We start from the raw sequence: 19668 nt of genomic DNA, 5'->3' as shown, positions 1-19668 counted from the left end.
CGTGGCCGTATGAAAAGCCCTCAAAATTTCATTTCCTTGAAACGGCGGTTAGAAAGTGCAGGCTTATCTGAATTGACTTAGAAAGGTATTTCCATCGCCACTATTTCCATGTATAGATTTCTGTTGAGGATATATTATGCTCAAAACTAGAGACTTTATAAATTAATCGTAATTCAAAAGTTTTTAGTTCTGACTTGGGATATCAGGGCCAAGTTGAGATATTCTTCTCATATAAAATTCGATCGATGTGAATGAAACGATGTACAGAGTTTAGCTTTCAATTTAATCTCACCTATACTTGTATCGAAAAGGGTTTCATTTTACAATCTGTAGCTAACAGTGGTGACATATTGAAACCGTTGTCAAGAACTCATCCCTGTGTGTTTTACAAGCAATAATTTTAGACAAATCCTGATATCATTAATCAAATTCCATAGTGCAAATTTGTTGTTGTTGCTGTTAAGTATGATGATTTGTTCGATCTCAAAACCCATCCTATAATGCAGCCGAATCCTATTACTATTAGGACCTCTGCGTTTTGTGGGTTCTGATACCACAAAACCTTATTAATTATCTCTACTTTCCGAACAATTGTCTCTCCATGAATCACAGGCGGTGAAAATCTACATGGCAGCCGCAAGGATCGGATCAGCGGCCGCGAAAGGCAACGTTTTCGGGTTCATGACCCGAGGGGCGCGACGATTCCACGCCGTCACACTGAACCCTAATCTCGTCAAAATCACGAACTGGAACCGAAAGCCGAGCGCTCTGACCACCGTGAGGCCGTTTTGCACGGCCCAGCCCCAAGAAGCGGTCACGGAGCACCAGGCCCAGAGCCAGGTGTCGGTGAGAGAGGCGGCGGGGATGCTGGACATAAGGGTGGGGAGGGTGGTGAGGGCGTGGCGGCACGAGGAGGCGGACTCGCTGTACGTTGAGGAGGTGGACGTGGGCGAGGCCGAGCCGCGGGTGATATGCTCGGGCCTCGTGGCCCACGTCCCGCTGGAGCGCCTCGAAGGGCTCTCCGTGCTCGTCCTCACCAACCTCAAGCCCCGGAACATGCGCGGCGTCAGGTCCTCCGGGATGCTCTTGGCCGCCTCCGACCCCTCCCACACCACCGTCGAGCTCCTCTCTCCCCCCGACGCCTCCCTCCCCGGCCACCGCGTCTGGTTCGGGGACTTGGACTTGGACTTGGACCAGGACCAGGACGACCGGATTCCGGTTTTGCCCCCGGCTGCGACCCCGAATTACGTTCAGAAGAAAAAGATTTGGGAGCTCGTGCAGCCGCGGCTCGGGGTGGACGGATCAGGGGTCGCCGTGCTCGAGGGCTGCCACGTCATGATGACGCCGGCGGGCCCCGTCAGAGCCCCTTCTTTGAAGAACGGAAATATCTCCTGATCGTTAAGTCTTTGCTCGGCTGTTGTTACCTTGATATTCAGGGAATGATGTACATTTTTTGGCAGCGGCTTTTTTTTTTGTGTTTGATTCATTTGTATTGAAGTTGACTTGGCTCTGTGGAGATGGTTTGATTTCCCGCTAAAAAGAGGAGAATAGAAGAGCGTGGGAGTTTCTGTGTGGTTGATTGAGTACCAATCTTCAAAGAAACGAGTGGGAGACTAAGATGGGAATAAGTTGAAGAAGAAAAAAAATGCTGCAATGCATTGGAGGAGAAGAAGAAGTCCTCAACTTCGATCTCTCAAACTGTTTTTTAAGTGCTTCTCGAGATGCAAATTATATGGAGCCGACACTGGTTCATTGGAGAAGAAGTCCTCAAGTTCGACGATGCATTCCTAATTAGACCATTGTGTCTAATTATGATGGCATACCATTGCTCAACTTGTGTCGATCCCTACCCACAGTGACTTTGCTTTTGTTTTAAAAATGATTTTTTTTTATTCTTTTTTACATCCGGGAAAAGTGGGTGGCGTTGCAACGGCAAGCGACAGAATTTGCAGTCAAGGCAAACTTGACAAAAGAAAACTTATTCTAAATTTTTTAAGCGTGGTGTAAGAAAAGACAATTATTAATGGGGCATATATGAAAAATAAAAAATGAAATCAGCCGGATGCCTAACCTATTTTTCTATAATAGGAAATTTGAGTTCTCTAGTTCAATTACGAGATCGAATTAATTATTATTTTTTATATAAATAATATAGTGTAATTCGTCACAAATAAATTGAATTCTGAATTAAGTAAAATAAAAACTGCACTAAGGCTCATAACTCAATATATAATTGATCAAAGAATTGGGATGGAAAATTAGATTATTATTTTTTTATTATCAAATATAACATTTCCAAAATAGTGGCTGATTTAAAACATTTCAAAAAACACTATTTTTTTTCAAACTGTAAATAGCTATTTGAGTTCTTTTTTTCTTATGAATGAAATTATAAACACTGCGCCAAGTTATATAGAGCTCAAAACAGTAAATAAATTTTTAAAACAACTTGTAAACTTGAAGAAAAAAAATTATTAAAAATAATTACTGAAGTAATTACTAAAATTTTATAATGTGTGTAATTCGTTACAAATAATCTGAAGTTTAAAATGAGTCAACTAAAAATGATATCCATGGTTTATAACTCAATATATAAGTGATCAAAGAATTGGGATGCTTTCCAAAAAAAAAGAAAAAGAAAAAAGAAAAAAGGAATTGGGATGGAAAATTAGATTTTTTTTTAAATGTAACGCTGATTTAATTCCTTTCCAATATACTATTTATTTTAACTGTACATAGCTATTTGAGTTATTTTTCAGGTCATTGGCTATCTAGTCACATGAAATGTTAGAATTTTGAAAGTCAAAGTTTCGTTAATTTTTTGTAAATAGCCACATAAATCTATTTACGCTATAAAAATAACAAAAAATACAGAGTAAATTTCTAGTAAATATGGTTATTTACGAAATATTTCCAACAGTTTTTGACTATTTACAAAAAATTTATAAAACGTTGGCTAAAACACAAACACTTATGTTTATGTGGTTTATATCGCTAATAAATGAAATTCTAAACACTGCACAAAGTTATATAGAGCCCAAAACAATAACCAAATTTCAAAACAACTCGTTGAACTTGTATAGTTAGTATTTGGCTTAATTGTACCTTAACCTACAAGACCGGAGGGAGACTCGGCTACATGATAATCACATGAGACGAGAGGGGCTGCCAATGTTTTGGGGTGGTGGGATCTTGATGCTTCATACACTTAGAAGTTTTGGGGCGCTGCCAAACTGCCATTAACAAGGTCGGCATCTGCAAGCCTTGCGATTCCTACATGTGCTGATTATCCGTGATATTGTTCAAATTTGTAACTACTAATGCGTCAAATTATCCCATTGTTCTCGTAAGGTAAATGGAGCAGCTCATGCGCTTATTAAACTTGGACTCACCATCGGACTGAACAAGGGGTAATAATCCCTTTCGAAAAGGTGTAATAATCCATTATGTTTTTTGGATTGTATTTGGGCGGAAACTAGTGTTTTATGAAATTTATAGACATATTATCCTCTACCCATATTTTAAGATCATGTAATATCAAGTTTTGCTCCTAATCTTAGGGGTTTTAAATATTTTTTGTATGTATCTCATGCATTTTTAAAAAATAGTCGATTTAAACTATTAAATTTGTAAAATAGCCAAAGTATACTTGGAATTAGTGAAATATCCAAAAATATTCAGTAATCATGTTAAAAAGAAAAAAAAAATTGACCCTAACATTAAGAATAAATGACACTGTTGTCCCCTGCACAATAGCCAGTGTTTCAGTTCGGTTCATGAACTCTCAAATATGTTTTAATGATGTATAAATTTTATGTTTTTAACATTTTTGGTCCTTCCGTCAATTTGTGAGTGAATCCGTCAGTTAAATTGGCACACTTTTTGTACGTGATAGCTGAGAAAATAAAATTATTAATAAGCCCTCATCTTCTCTCTTTTGTATCCTTTTTATATTAATTTTTAATTTATTATATTTCTTATAAATTCATCTCTCTCTCTCTCTCTCTCTCTCTCCCTCTCTCTCCTTTTTCTTCTTCTTCTTCCTAACTCTCGTCGGTCAGAGACACAAATTGTAGCAAAATCGGGAAAAAAAATCTCCACGAACCAAAATTAAAAGAATTTTTTATTTTTATTTTTATTTTTATTTTTTATTTTTTTATTGATTTGTTCATTCTAAAGAAAATTATCACAAAATCGGAAAGAGATTTTTAAAATCAAAAGAATCCACATCCACCTCAATCTACCCCGTTGTCACCTCTGCTCGCCCTCATTGCTTCTCAAGTCTTTGTCGGTGACTGCGATCTAGGATTTATTTGCCACCGAATACTCCGAAGCTCCCTTATCCTGATCCTCACCACGCTGGCCGTCCTCTAGGATTGATTTGTCACCACGCGCGCGTGAACTCTCTCCAAAACAACCAGCTCGCCGACCAGGACTTGTCGAAGTACACGAACGATGATGAGAGCGAGAAAAATGACAAGCTTCGCGGTGGCTCGACGATTAAAACGACATTGGAGAAGTACCTGGTTTTGCAGACCGTTTTAGCTCGTTTTGTACGGATCAGATTTCATCACGGGAGAAGAGGCTTCATGCGAGCGTAGACGGAGAGAGCTTATTTATGGAAGTTGTTGTAGATGAATCCGATTATTATGGTGTTCCATATGATTGTTTGGGCGAGGCGATGCGTCGAACAATTGGCCCTCATTTGTTTAATTTTTATGAATTTGTTTTATTTATTTTATAAGATTACAAATTTGCCCTTATTTAAGAGGCACGTGACACGGACATGCAAAATTTAACTGACGGATTGGGAAAAGTTTAGACGGAAGGACCAAAACGAAAAAAAATATTAAAGTTCAAACACCATTCAACCAGATTTTAGAGTTCAGGGACCGAAGTGACATAGTCGTCATAGTACAGGGGCAATAGTGTCATTTATTCTAAGATTAATTTATTTGAAAGTAATAAATTGTTTATAATAATCGTCAAAAATTACATGATTAACACAAATTACATAATATATTAACACTGAAAGGGCATGTATTGATATTAGTTAAGATTATATGATCTATGATAAATTCTAAGAGGACATATATTTCTGTGGACCATATAGCTTGAAATCAAGACTTTTCAGATGAGATATGTGTGAAATTATTATTAGACCAAACTATTTACTACAATATGACATATGAAGTGCTGTGTTCTCGCAATGATCATTTATTATTGATGGATACCCAAAACCATTTTTCGAGCTTGGCCATATTATTTGCTTTTGAAATTTCAAGTGTTGGAGTCGGTATACAGATTCATAAGCTAATGACTATTTTCCTTATCTTTATAGAATTCATAATTATATGAACCCAAGTCCTTATGTTCTCTGCCACTATTCATATTTTTTCACCTCGAAGGTGTTGCTTAAGAGTGATGTGATGTGAACTACATTCATGGTTTTTTTTTTTCCTTAATTTAATACAGACAGGTGGTAAAATGAATTTCGAAGTACTTCAAAGTCCTAAGTGAAACCATAAATTTCGGACGAAACTTGAAATATTACTCTGTTGAAAATATTATTAATTGAAGTTTGAACACTTGTCAGACTTCAAGTGTTGCCTATTTTTGTGGGCAACTTCTTAGATAGTACTAGCTATAAACACTATGCATATATCGATTTTCGGTTGACTATATTCACATGCATTTACGTACAGTATGTATAATTGCGAACGCGTGTGATTTATTTGACCACAAATTTAACGAAAAATTACATGAAATAAGTCACATAACACGTTAGAATTTCAAACTAACTAATATTTTAAATTTTTTGTTTAAATAACTAATTTGGATGATATGACAATTAAACTAATTTTTTCTTCCAATTTTATCATTTTTATTTAATTGTTTATTTGAAAAGATAAAAATAATAATAATAATAAAAGGACGATGAGACTATCTATCCAATTTAAACTTGAACCTTTTAACTATATAGCTATTTGACTTATAGTGTTTTATATAATAGCCAACATTTTATAAATTTTCTGTAAATAACCACCTCAACTTATTTACGGCACTCAAAAAGACCAAAAAACACATAATAGGCGGAAATGTTTTTGAGTATTTTTGTCTTTATGAGTGCCGTAAATAAGTTGAGGTGTCTATTTACAAAAAAAAAAAAATTACAAAAAGTTGACTATCTAGCAGTTCTTAGACTTTTGGTGACTTATTTGGCTAATTTTTTTTTTAAACTTTGGGTTCAGCAAAATAGTCCAAATTTTTAAAGTTGTGCCTGCTTAGCCAAAAATATTAAAAATCATAAAAATACCCTTTCAGTACATTCAATTCGCATAATTTACCAGTCCATCTTCTCACTCTATCTGTACATTCACAGAAGCTCAACAATGGCTCTCTCAAACACAACTATACAATCCAAACACACATTCCTCCACACACAGCCCTCTCCGTCTCCCTCCCTCGAGACCTCTCCCAACCTACCTCAAGAGGCGACTTCATTCTCCCGAATTGCCGCCGTCCATGCCGCCGATCCCGCTCCTTTGATGAAGACCAGCAATGGCAGGACCGCGGCGGCTGGCAACTAGACGATCGGAAGCTGGACGGCGAAGACGACGCTTTAGCAGCCGGAGTATCCAGACGAAGCAGAGGCCGAGCCGGTGATGAGAACGGTATAGTCGTTCTCGGCGATCGTGTTTGCCGACAATCGTTTCGAATGAGACGAAGTCAATCCGGTGGATCTGCTCTTCGGAATGCCTCTCGGAGTCCAAAGGCAGTACGTTCCTTCCGGTATGCTCTCTAATTCATCGGCCTTCGACGAAGAACTCGAAGGAAGCTCTAACCCCTCATCATCATCTTCTCTGACACAAAACCCGAATTTTTTGTCGGAATAGCCGTGTGTGGGTTATGGCTTGACGGTGAGTGAGCTTGGCGATCTCTAGATCGTCGTCGATTTTTGTCACCGTCGTCTTCGATTGCTATATCCATCCTCGTCGATCTCTGTGCCAATATCGGTGTCAATTGTCATCACTAACACCATCATTGTCTTCTTCTTCTTAGAAGAGTGGATTACATATTTTGACATTTCGTTACCTTCTCGTTGCAGTTGACTAGACTTCAAATATTTTGTTGGCTGTTTAGATGGTGGATTAAATATTTTGAAGGATTGATTAAAATTTGTGAAATCATGTAACTTATTTGTGTGTTTTAAAATTGAATTAACAACATTAATTATTTTAAAATCTTGGAAAAGCGGATTCACCCAAACATAAAGGGTATATTAGTATTTTTCATTATAAGTGGTTAGAATGCCCTAACTTATGAAATCTTGACTAGTCTCCTAGTCTACTTCTTACAAAAATCCTTATTGAAATATTTGCTTCATGTACTCTCTCTCCAATCGGATTTGCTTTTACATTAAAAACTCATAAAGACTGAATGACGCAAATTGGCACAAATATAGAATTCTTTCCTTCAATATTTATCATATTAACAATATTTGTTAAAACAAAATTTCATATGAAAACAAGTGCATGACTTAATTTAATATAAATATTAATTGACCAGTTGACTTCAATTTTTTCATTCATTAACCTAATTAAATAGATTTTTATTATGTAACTAGTCTGATTGGTTGCAAACAATCCCACGTGATACCGGTATTCTAAATGAACATCAAAGGACATGAATTACCACATCTCTCTCTCTCTCTCTCTCTCTCCAGTGTCCTCGTCCCCTTGTGATCGGATTGAAACTAGGTATAATTGTGAATGGGACACAAGAATCGAAATTCTATCGCTCTTACCAAACAATCCCTGGTCGTACCGCCGAAATCTCTCTCCGTCGGGGACCTGATTCCTCTGTCGCGCAATGGTGCATCCAATAGTTCGAGCCCTAAGAAAAACAATGGCGTTGTTGAATCTCTGTCGCAAAATGTCTCCGGTGGCGGTAGAGTTGGATCAACTTCGTTCGCGGCGATGAGAGTAGAGTTTGAGCGGGCCATGAAGAATATACGACCTCAGCCTTAGCCTCCGTCACTGAAGCCCCCTCCGAAGGCAAACTCACGTGCCGCAACGTGATGGGGGAAGGACGAGCTCAATCTATTCCTCTTTCTCTCTTCTCTTCTTGCTGTATTTTCATTTTTAATATTGTGTGTTCTTTGATATAGTAAACCTCTTTTTGAAAAAGTTTTCTTATTGTTCTTAATATTTTGTGATTATTTGTGTTAATTTTGATATATATATATATATATATTTGTATTAATTTTGATATATTTGTGTTAATGTCGATAAATATGTTACATAATTGAAGCCTAAATAAATTTGAGAGACTACGATGCAGCTTCCGAGCGCCACAATGAAGAGTCAAAATTGGAAGAGAGAGAGAGAGAGAGAGAGAGAGAGAGAGAGAGAGAGAGAGAGAGATGTCATTAAATATGCTATGGTCAATTCATTTAATGACTCGATTTTTATTTTTAATTCTAAAATGTTTTGTCACGCCCCGGGAAAATGAGGTGTGATTAGAATATAATCAAACAATAAAAAAAAACTTTACATAACTATCCCACGGTGCATACTCAATTATCTACTTTACAAGTCCAAAGATAAAAGAAAGGAAACGAAAATAAAACAAACCTTCGACACTTGATAGTCTATCCATGGAAACCTTCAAACTCTTGACCACACTAAACTCCGAGGTCGTCCTAACCCTTCTCCTTCTCACTTCCTGATTATAAGAAAAATTTGAAGAAAATAGGGATGAGCCTGAGGCCCAGTAGGTGCTATGGTAATGGTTTGATTAAAAAGATTTTCGAAAATAATACTTACTTTATAATAATAATATTCTTATCACGCGTAAATCACCATACACGTACAAGTATAATAATATTCTTATACGTGTAAATTACCATACACGCATAAGTATAACTTGCAGGAATGTAAATTGCATGAATGTAAATGACAGAAATGTAAATGACGGAATGCTGATGCTAGAAATGTAAATGCAAGAAATGCAAATGAATTTAAATGTGCCTCTAAGCCCATTCAAACGTGTACTATTTCTTGAGCCCCTGTCAACATACCATGTGGCAGTCCTCTGATTAGAATGGTGCACTCTCCACACCCTTATATATATATATACGATTGCACTCTCCACTTCATATATATACGTTTTCGGCTCTATCAAGATATACAAAACATTTTATTTCGCAAATACGGGATATATGTATAATATCGAAAAATATTCTCAACTTCATAATCGGATATCCCGAGTTGAAGTTTTGTCACATTTTCTAAAAACGGTTTAGGTTTCGTGGCACATTCGCAATCATTTTCATTTCGAAAATAATATATACTTGAGGCCAAACCATAAAATCAGGAGAGAATGGTTATAATAACCTACCTCGAGATTAAGCGTCTATGTCGCTCGTCCATGAGACGTTCGCTCGCTCTGTGAACATGAACGTTCACTAAAACCGAGAATCTAGACGTTCACTTACACCGTGTACCTTTTAAACGACTTTCGGTCTCGAGTCCTATCACGATAAATCAAACCGATACTGAATCAGAATCCTATGAGTAATCCACAGTACTCAAACTCAAACGTACGATCTGAAAATCGTATGATCCAAAGACATATCTAACTATAAAAATCCAAATTCTCGGAATAAAATCCAAACGATACGAGAACATGTAAACTCGAACGAAAAATCCACGATCAAACTGAAAAATCCGAGAAGTAACTCTAATAAGCAAGCCTCGTTCTTTTCTTCCTGGATTCCAAGGAAAATATTCAAACTTATTATTACTAAGCTCGAGTAACCGAGAAATCCATTAACGAGCTTGATAATAATAATATAATAATTTATCATTCTTTTATTTTACGACATACATCGATACCGACTTAAAAAATAAAATTTAATAACGTGTCAAACTAAAATAACTCGTACAAAATAACTTAAGCGTTACAATATCTCGAAAATTCTCGACTCACAAAACTCTAAACGGACACTCGCGAGTCTCCGAGCCAAAACCGAAACGTTGGCCTCGTCTCGGTCTTGTCTGGTCTCGCCTCGTCGATGCTCGCGCGGCAGCTCCCTTATTCTTCGGCCACGTCCTCGCCGCCCCGAACAGTAATCGAGTCTAGATTCTCGACAACAACTCACACGCAAACCAAACATATCAACATGTCAGAAAATATTCCGAAACATCGTTGAACATTAACGAACCACAAATTTTCTGACTCTAAAATTCATAACAATCCTTCTCAAAACATTACTAACTCATAATAAGATTTTCAACCTCAACATCCCACGGCCAGCCACAAGACTCACGGCCAAACCAAAACCCACGGCTAAACTTGTCAACAAAATCCAAGAATTCATAGCAAATTCGTCCAAAAATCCATAACAATCACAAATCCAAACATAAATCAATCCAAGAATCACCAAAACAATTCCAGAATCACTAAATCACGTCAAGAATCAAAACCCCCAAATCTCTCAAATTCTAAAATTCGGAGTGAGGAAAAGAAAATTTTCAGAAACTACCGTGAACAAGCTTGTGCGTGAATCTGCAAATCGAAATCCTCAAAGCACAAATCCCCAATTCGAAGTTGAAGCCAAACCCTAGAAATCAAAAATCTCAATTTTGATTTCATGAATACAATTTTAAAAAAACTTTGAACCAAGAAAGAGATGGATTCGAGATATTTCCATTACCTCGAGATAAATACAAACCTCCGACGAGAATCTCATGAGTCGTGTAGTTCCTTTGGGTTTGCATTTAAAAGCTTTTAGCACTTTAACCGGCAAAAGAATTAAGTTTTTGAACTGAATAATGTGCATGCATGTGTGCCCTTCGAGCCTTAGTTGTTGAAGGTTTGATGTAATTTTAATTTGAAATCATTGCTAAGAATTAAGTTTTTTTTATGTGAATAATGCGCATGCCTGCGTGCCCTTCGAGCCTTAATTATTGAAAGAGATTTGTAACTAACTAGACCACTTTAAACATGTGATTTTGGATCTAACTTATGTTTGACAATTTTTAGGGATATAGTCAAATGGCTTATGTGGCAATAATTAAGGTCTGATTTGCCCTTATTTATTAACAAATTCGTCACTTTCTCTTTACTATTTTTTTTCAAATAATTTTTTTGCATCAAAACTTCAAAAATTCGTATCTTTCTCATACGAACTTTAAATAGAGTGATTTCATATCCTACCAATTAGTGGCATCGAGATATTCAAAAATAGACCCATTGTGTTTGATGAAAAATTATATTTATGTCGATAATTTCAAAAAATTTCAATTATTTCCTTATTTAAGGTAGTAACGTGATTTTTCTACATCTATGGTATTAAACATGATTTTTCATCAAACAGAATGGATCTATTTTTGAAGATCTCAGCGTCACGAATCTGTAGGATTTTGGAATCACTCAATTTCGAGTTCATATGTGATAGATATGGTTTTTTGAAGTTTTTATGTAAAAAAAAATATAGGATAAAATATGAGAGAGAAAATGACAAATTTGTTAATAAATAAAGCCAAATCAGACCTTAATTATTGCCTTTTAAACCTGTTGGCTATTTCCCTAAAAATTGTGAAACATAGACTAAAAACAAATTTCATAGTTTTATTTTGGCTATTTTGCTACATTGCCCTTATTATTGAAACTTTGATGTAATTTTGATTCGAAATGATTGCTACTTAGTTATTTAAGAAGGAATGCGAGGGTGTTAAATAAAATCACGTGACTCGTGTACTTGATATTTTGTGACAACTCAGACCCATATTTTCTCATTATGACTTGGAAATCGTACAAAAAACATTAGAATTAATTTTACTTTTCTTGCGTTGCTTAAAATTGTGGAAAATAAATTGATATTTTATTTTATTTGATTTTTTTTTTTGTTAAGAATGAAATTCTAAGCGATTTTAATCAAAGATTCCATTTCCCTAAAATATTTATCGACTTGTCAATAGAGCGGTACAAAAAAACCGGTAAAACCGTAAACCGGACCGAACCGTTTGTTTTTAGACCGTTGGACCGGTTTTAAACGGTTTAAAATTTCACCGGTCCGGTCCGGTCCGGTTTAAACTTTTAAACGGTCCGGTCCGATCTAAAAAGTTTAAACCACGGTTTAGACCGGACCGGACCGTTTAGTATTTAAATAAAAAAATTAATAACAAAATATGTCTAAAATGGTCCGGTATAAAACGGTCCAAAACGGTTTAAAAGAAAACCGGACCGGTTATTATTTAAGAAAAATATAAATAAAAATTAGGTCGAAATAAAACGGTCCGGTTTAAAACGGTCTAACAGTCCTAAATGATCCGGTATAAAACGGTTCAAACGGTCTAAAATGGTTTAATCCGGACCGGACCGTTATAACCGGTTCGGTCCGGTCCGGTTTTTTTTCTTATTTGGTCCGGTCCGGTTTAATTTTTTTTAAACCGTTTAAATCGATTCAGTTTGATTTTTTGACCGGTTTTAGACCGGACCGGACCGTGCACACCCCTACTTGTCAACACAAATTGAATATTTTTATTTTTATTTTTTTTTACTTCCCATTTCCGTTTGAATTTCATTTTCAATTATGAAATTTGGATTTCAAACATAGACTAATAGTCCACCAATTGACATTGTACCGACTCTTTTGCGCAACTTCATTTTTCTTTTATTTCAGATCTCAAGTCCGTGCAACATATATAGATAGGCTTCAACTTGGAGTACAACCGGTCGGATCACCATCCCATTAGCGTTCGTCTGGAGGCGGACCCGGACTTGCCCACCAGGAGGCCGAAAATGCGCTTCCACTTCAAGGAGAAATGGATCCATGAGGAAGACTTTATGGACACGGTCAGTGAGGACTGTGTTGTCAATGATGCCCACAAGAAGAGTTGTAGTCTTTAATTTAGTACATTTGATGTAATAAAGTCTTACGAAGACTCTCGCTTGTAAATGCTGAATAATCAATAAAAATTGAAACGTTCATTCATTCTTCCTTGTCTGAAGCTTTATGATAAAACCTTACACTACTATAAATATAGTTTTCCGGTGCGGATGACTTTTGGGTGCGACTTTTCGCACCTAAAAGTCGCACCCGCACCCAAAAAGACTTTCGGGTGCGAATAGTCGGACCCCAAACTCAAACAAGCGCTGGAAAATTTTCGCGAATTTTTGTAAGGGTGCGACTTGTCGCACCCAAAAGTCCGTTAAAACGTTTGAGTGTGACTAAGTCGCACCCAATACTTTATCCAAACTATTAGGTGCGACTTAGTCGCTCCTAAATGTCCTAAATTTTTCCGCGGCCAAATTTCCCTCTCTTTTTACAAATATCATTGGGTGCAACTTTGTCGCACCAAAAAGTACTGACACAAGTCATTGGGTGCGACAAAGTCGCACCCAAATTCAAAGTTTTTATATAAATTAAAGTGCTGCTCGGTTTTCATTCTATTTGAGCCAAAGACCCAAAACCCTTCTCTCTCTCTCCGATTTCTCTCATACAATTTCTCCGACCACCACTACACTCCGAGCTCCGTCGCCGCCACCACTCCGACCAGCCCCTTCTCTCTAACCCATTCTGTAACACACTCTCTCTCTCAGCCTCCGACCAGCCCCTCCGCGACCAGCCCATCCGCTGCTGCCCCTCCGACGACCAGCCCCTCCGCGACCAGCACCGAGCCTCCCCTGCAGCCCCTCCGACCAGCCCCTCCACGACCAGCACCGAGCCGGCGCCTCAGCCCCTCCGATGACCAGCCCCTCCGCGACCAGCACCGAGCCTCCGCTGCAGCCCCTCCGCTGCTGCCTCTCCGACCAGCCCCGAGCCTACCAGCCCCTCCGCTTCATTCAGTATTTTTCAGAATTTGATTAGTATTTTGATTAGTAGTTTAGTTTATAATTATTTAGTTAGTTTGTAATTTATTAAATGAAATTTGTTCTAATTAGTTTTAGGTTGATTAGTTTAATACTTACATGTTTAGGTTGTTTAGTTTTGATTAGTTTAGGTTAATTGAAATTGTCAAATTGAAATTGTAATTAGTTTAATAATATGTTTAAGTTGTTTAGTTTTGATTAGTTTATGTTAATTGAAATTTTTAAATTGAATTGTCAAATTGAAATTGTAATTAGTTTAAGAATATGTTTAGGTTGTTTAGTTTTGATTAGTTTAGGTTAATTGAAATTGTCAAATTGAAATTGTAATTAGTTTAATAATATGTTTAACTTGTTTAGTTTTGATTAGTTTAAGTTAATTGAAATTGTCAAATTGAAATTGTAATTAGTTTAATAATATGTTTAGGTTGTTTAGTTTTGATTAGTTTAGGTTAATTGAAATTGTAATTAGTTTAATAATATATGTTAAATTGTTAATCATGAAATTAAAATTAGTTAAGTTATTGTATAATTTAGTTTTATTTCACATATTTTTTTTTATAAATGAGTTGAGATTATTGTATTTTTGTTGTAAACGAGCCACATAGGTTCTGTTTAGGGTTTAGTTGATTATTAGGATAGTTTTGGATGATTTGTATATGCTTTTAAATGAGTTTGCAGGTTTTTGGTTTGTTAGTATTATAGGGGAAACTCTGCCGAAATTTAGATTGAGTTTCCAGCCTATTATTCTCAAAACCCTAATTTTTTCAATTCGACTTCAAATAACATAAAACTCATAATCTCATCTTCATTCATTCTTCGTCCCGTAGCAATAAGTAATCGACTTCATTCGTCTTCGTTTAGCAAAATCAATGTCCAATCCGAGTAGAGATTGGATCACCGAGAACAATCGGTTGTCCTTGCAGTATAAAATCGGAGTTAATGAATTTATCCGTGCTGCAAGAAGATTTCCGAATGATAATGGCGAATATCGATGTCCTTGCAAGCCTTGCAACAACGTGAGATGGCACGACATTGGGGTTGTAAGGCATCATCTGCTAAACAAAGGGTTTACCCCGGGCTACACAGAATGGTATCATCATGGCGAGGTCGTGCGTTCCGTCTGTCATCTTGAATAAGTCCCCATCGGAGAAACAACCCAGAGAGGAGTAGGAGGAATACATGCTGGTATGGAGGATATAAGAGATCACAAGGATTTCGACGGTGTTACGGAGCCGGCTCCGAGCGAGGTGCGTGCGGAGGAGCAAGTGGAAGACTTGTTCGCCGAGTTCGAAGCGGAATCGTACCTGGATGCAAGGAGTTTTCGTCTTTGTCATTATTGGTTCAGTTGATGCACCTTAAAGTCACGAACCATTGGACGAACAAGTTATTCACAGTACTGCTGCAGCTCTTGAGGAAGTCTCATCTAGCCGGTAATCGAATACCGGAGAAGCACTACAAGGCAAAAGCAAAGCTGAAGCGTTTCGGCATGGGATACGAGATGATCGACGTGTGCATTAATGACTGTGTCCTATTCCGAAAACATCTCGCAAACGTCGACGTGTGCCCGATATGTAACGAGAGTAGATGGAAGCCAACTGGTAAGAAGATACCGCAAAAGATATTGCGATATTTTCCCTTGAAAGATCGATTGAAGCGACTGTACGCATCTCGACACACGGCGCTTCAGATGCAGTGGCACGAAAGAGATCGCGTCAGGGAAGCTGGCGTTCTACGACATCCTGCGGATGGTACAACGTGGATGAATTTGGACGAGAGATACCCTAGCTTTTCTGCAGAGCCTCGGAACGTGCGGCTTGGGATAGCTGCGGATGGATTCAACTCGTTTGGGGATATGAACCTATTGTACATCATGTGGCCTGTAGTACTTACGGCGTACAACTTGCCGCCTTGGTTGTGCATGAAGAAAGAGTACCTGATTCTCATGCTTCTGATCCCGGGGCCTTATTCACCAGGAAAAGATATGGACATTTTCTTGCAGCCTGTTGTTGAAGAGCTTGAAGAGCTGTGGGAGAATGGAGTCCGCGTTCGTGATGGAGCCAAAGATGAAGTGTTTCGGTTGCGTGCCGCGTTACTATGGACGATAAACGATTTTCCGGCTAGATCGTATTTATCGGGATGGAGTGGCCAAGGGTATCTCGCTTGCCCTACGTGCAACTTTGACATGCCGTCCCTACAAGTCAGAAACAGGATCGTCTACTACGACCATCGTCGATTCTTGAAAAGGCGTCACCGATTGAGGAAAAGCAACGATCACTACAGAGATAAGCACGAGAAACGAAATAAACCCGAGAAGTTGACTTCGCAAGACATACTCACTCAGCTGGCTGGTGTTTCTTACACGACTACTGGCAAACACACTGACTCTGTAGGCAAAAAACGAAAGCAAGCTGAGTGCGAACTAAATTGGACCAATAAAAGCATTTTTTACGAGTTACCGTACTGGTCCGAGTCGCAGTTGAAACACAACATGGACGTTATGCACGTAGAGAAGAACATGTGCAAGAATCTTCTCGGGACGATGCTCAGCTTGGAAAAGAAGAACTATGACACCGAGAAGGCGACGCTTGATTTGATGGACTTGGGCATCAAGAACGCTTTGCACTTGGAACCAAATGGGGGTGTGTATTACAAACCGCGAGCGTCGTACGTTTTGACCCTTGAGCAGAGACAGCGATTTACAGAGTTCTTAAAATCTGTCAAATTTCCATATGGTCTCGCTGAGAATTTAAAAAAAAATGTGACAACTAATGAGAAGCTCACAGGTTTGAAGTCGCATGATTGCCACGTGATCTTGCAAAGATTGTTGGCTGTTGGTATTCGCCCTTTTGTGCCACAGCCAATACATGATACGATCACTAAGCTTTGCAACTTTTTCAAGTTGATAAGTTCGAGAACATTAAGAGCCGAAGATCTTGAAAGAGTGCAAGAGTCTATCGTTGAGATCTTATGTAACCTTGAGATGATATTTCCACCCGCTTTTTTCACGATCATGGTTCACGTGGCGATGCATCTACCAGAGGAAGCGTTACACGGCGGCCTGGTGCATATGCGATGGATGTACCCTTTTGAGAGATACCTTGGGACGCTAAAACATTTTGTAAAAAATAGAGCTAGACCAGAAGGCTCTATTGCAGAAGCTTATGTTGTAGAAGAAGCTCTAACGTTCGTTGCAAGGTATCTTGAAGATAAGAAAGTAGTTGATGAAGTTCAAGTGCGAGAGCTCTCAGTTTTTCGATCCGATATGTGTGTGCCTTATGGGATGATGAACACGATAGTATTAGACGATGAGCAAAGAGAAAAAGCGGAGTGGTACATCTATACCAACTGTCCTGAAGTGGATCCGTATTTGGTGTAAGTAATCGATCCACATGCTTCTCTAAGTTATTTCATTGTTGTATTTTGTTTAAGCAATGTTTTAAACAACAGCGAGCATTTGGATTTCCTGAACGAATCTGGAGTTCGCGATATTGAAGCGGAGCATAGAAAAAGATTCAAAGATTGGTTTGCGAACAAGGTAATAACACAATATTGTAGTTTTTTTATAAACACACAAGTGCTAACCAATGCTTTGTTTCGTAATAACCAGATTTTTTGAAATGAAAGCTTGTGGCTCTGACGTGTCTGACGAGATCTACTCGCTTTCTATCGGTTCCCTTCAAGTCGCTTATCAATATCCCAGCTGCTTTGTTAACGGCGTGAAGTTCATTACTCATCGTCGCCATAATCAACGAGTCACTCAAAATAGCGGTGTATGTGTGCCTGTGGATGATTTGACTTACTACGGTCGGATGGAAGACGTCATTGTGCTGAATTATAGGTACGACTGTCATGTTGTATTATTCAAATGTATATGGTACGGTGACAAGCACGATTCTCGACGACTAGTGCACAACGATAAGACTACTGGAGAAACGAGTGCTTTTACCGCGAAACAGTGGTTTACAGAGGAGCCGTACATACTCGCGATTCAGGCGAAACAAGTCTTTTACATCAAAGATCTTGTTTTAGGTGGTAACTGGGAAATCGTTCAGGAATGCAATCATCGAGGGATTTGGGACGTTCCTGAAGTTGACCCCACCACCTCAGCCTCGATTCCGTTGACAATAGAATTGTCAAACATCGATTGTCTGAATCATCAACACGAAATCGAAGATGCTGAGCTAGTAAATATCGTTGGCGATGGTGAGGAAGACGATGATGATCATGAGGAACGCATCATTTTTGAGGGAGAAGATGTTGATGTTGATGTTGATATAGGCAGTGATGACGATGAATGAGTACTATCTATGTAACCACGGTTTTCCTCCGCCATATGTGAGGTCTTTTAATAAAAAAATCCGTGGTGTCACCCACATCTTTGTATGATGTTGTTCCCTTTTGTTTTGTGACGTATGTTCACAAATGTTGTTTTATTTTATACGATGTCAATTTACAAATGTTGTTTTCATTTTATAGGATGTCGACCGCTACAAGTTCTGGTGAAAATTCGCCACAGAGACCGGGTTCTCAAGGTCCGCCACAAGAACTTGATTCCCAAGGTCCTAAGAAATCAAGGGGACCAACAACCGGCTCGGCGTCGGCGCAAGCAACACATGGTGTACCTGGTGCGAAGGTGGTCAAGTGGGACCCAATAAACCAAACCTTCTATCAAGAGATAAGGGAAGAAAATAAAAAGATTGGACTATTTAACAACCGCCTCGGTGCTTTGGTGAAAGCACATATCCCGCCTACGACTCGTGATTGGAGTGAAGTGATGCCCCAGACGTTGGCTGCTATTTTGAGCGCACTTCATTCTGAGTTCAGATTTGTGTACACGGATCTTGATACCGGCGATGATCTGCCTACGGATTGCTTTCAGAATACGATTGATCAGGCTATCATTCGGAATGCCAAGATCAGGCGACGCAACCAGAAGTCCAAGCTATCAGAGAAGTTCAGGTTGAAGTTTTGTGGGAGCAAAGAAAATGCTAAGGCGGAAACAACACCGGGATATAAGAAAGAAGATTGGGAGGCGGTGGTAGACGAGTTCGCAACTGATGATTGGAAGGTACGTAATGTATGATTGTAATAAATCACAATATCTTTATCAGATTGAATAATGACACAATTAATTATTTGCAGAAAAAGTCTAATCGCAAAAGGAGAATTCGAAGAAGAAGAAGATGAGGTCGACTCAAGGATCTCTATCTTTCTTGGCTCATCGTCATTTGAACGTAAGTTATTCTAATTTTGAAATACTTAATTTGAAATAAATTCAATACTTATATTTTCATAACAATTGCAGAGTAAGGATGATGGGACTTTGGGCTCCGCGTTAGAGACGCGAGAGCAAAAGCGCCATAATAGAAAAGGTGAATGGACGACAGATTGGGCGAGACGAGCACATGTAAGTCATATGTGATAATTACGATAACGTTACTTATATAATAATTAATTTTTGATAATTTTTTATGTGTAAAGGCACGGATAGTTACTCTACTGGCGGATCTTCGGCGACAAGCAGAAGAGCAAGGCGTAGTATTTAACCAGGACGACGCAGAGGAGCACGCGATGCTAGAGATTCTCGGGAACCGTCAAGATTGGTATGTTGGAATAGGTCCAGCGGTCCCGAGATCATCTTGGGCAATTGCTCAGGCTCAGGACGAAAGCTCGTCGTCAGGTTCGTCATCGCGGCGCATTCGAGATCCAGTGGTTGGAGAGCTCCAGGCTCAGATGGCGGCACAACAAGTCGCTATGGAGGAGATGCAGCGACAACTGTTCGCGTTC

The 19668-nt window shown here is 38.5% G+C and overlaps 2 protein-coding genes across 2 annotated transcripts; both read left to right on the top strand.

Moving 5' to 3' along the window:
* On the top strand, positions 1-1901 carry LOC149407776 (Nucleic acid-binding, OB-fold-like protein). Its single transcript, XM_089615364.1, has 2 exons — positions 1-85; positions 613-1901. The coding sequence occupies exon 2, from the start codon at positions 628-630 to the stop codon at positions 1393-1395; it is 768 nt and encodes a 255-aa protein (XP_089471490.1). The 5' UTR covers positions 1-85; positions 613-627; the 3' UTR covers positions 1396-1901.
* A 13898-nt stretch (positions 1902-15799) lies between these two features.
* On the top strand, positions 15800-18384 carry LOC149407775 (uncharacterized). The gene is made up of 2 exons (XM_089621950.1): positions 15800-17128; positions 18358-18384. Exons 1-2 carry the CDS (start codon positions 15800-15802, stop codon positions 18382-18384), a joined length of 1356 nt encoding a protein of 451 aa, XP_089478076.1.
* Positions 18385-19668: the final 1284 nt, after the last annotated feature.

The sequence above is a fragment of the Urtica dioica genome, chromosome 1 (assembly GCF_054948205.1).
Source record: "Urtica dioica subsp. dioica isolate 48M chromosome 1, U.dioica_male_clone48M_v1_H2, whole genome shotgun sequence".
Classification (NCBI taxonomy): Eukaryota; Viridiplantae; Streptophyta; class Magnoliopsida; order Rosales; family Urticaceae; genus Urtica; species Urtica dioica.
Note: the sequence above shows the minus strand (reverse complement) of the source record. Positions and strands in the feature narration are given on the sequence as shown.

Excerpts from the sequence above, each read along its gene's own strand:
- LOC149407776 (XM_089615364.1), top strand. The coding sequence starts at position 628 with ATGGCAGCCGCAAGGATCGGATCAGCGGCCGCGAAAGGCAACGTTTTC.
- LOC149407775 (XM_089621950.1), top strand. The coding sequence starts at position 15,800 with ATGAAGAAAGAGTACCTGATTCTCATGCTTCTGATCCCGGGGCCTTAT. Across the intron at positions 17,129-18,357 it reads TTCAAGTGCGAGAGCTCTCA|GATGTCGACCGCTACAAGTT; the intron begins GTTTTTCGATCC and ends TTCATTTTATAG.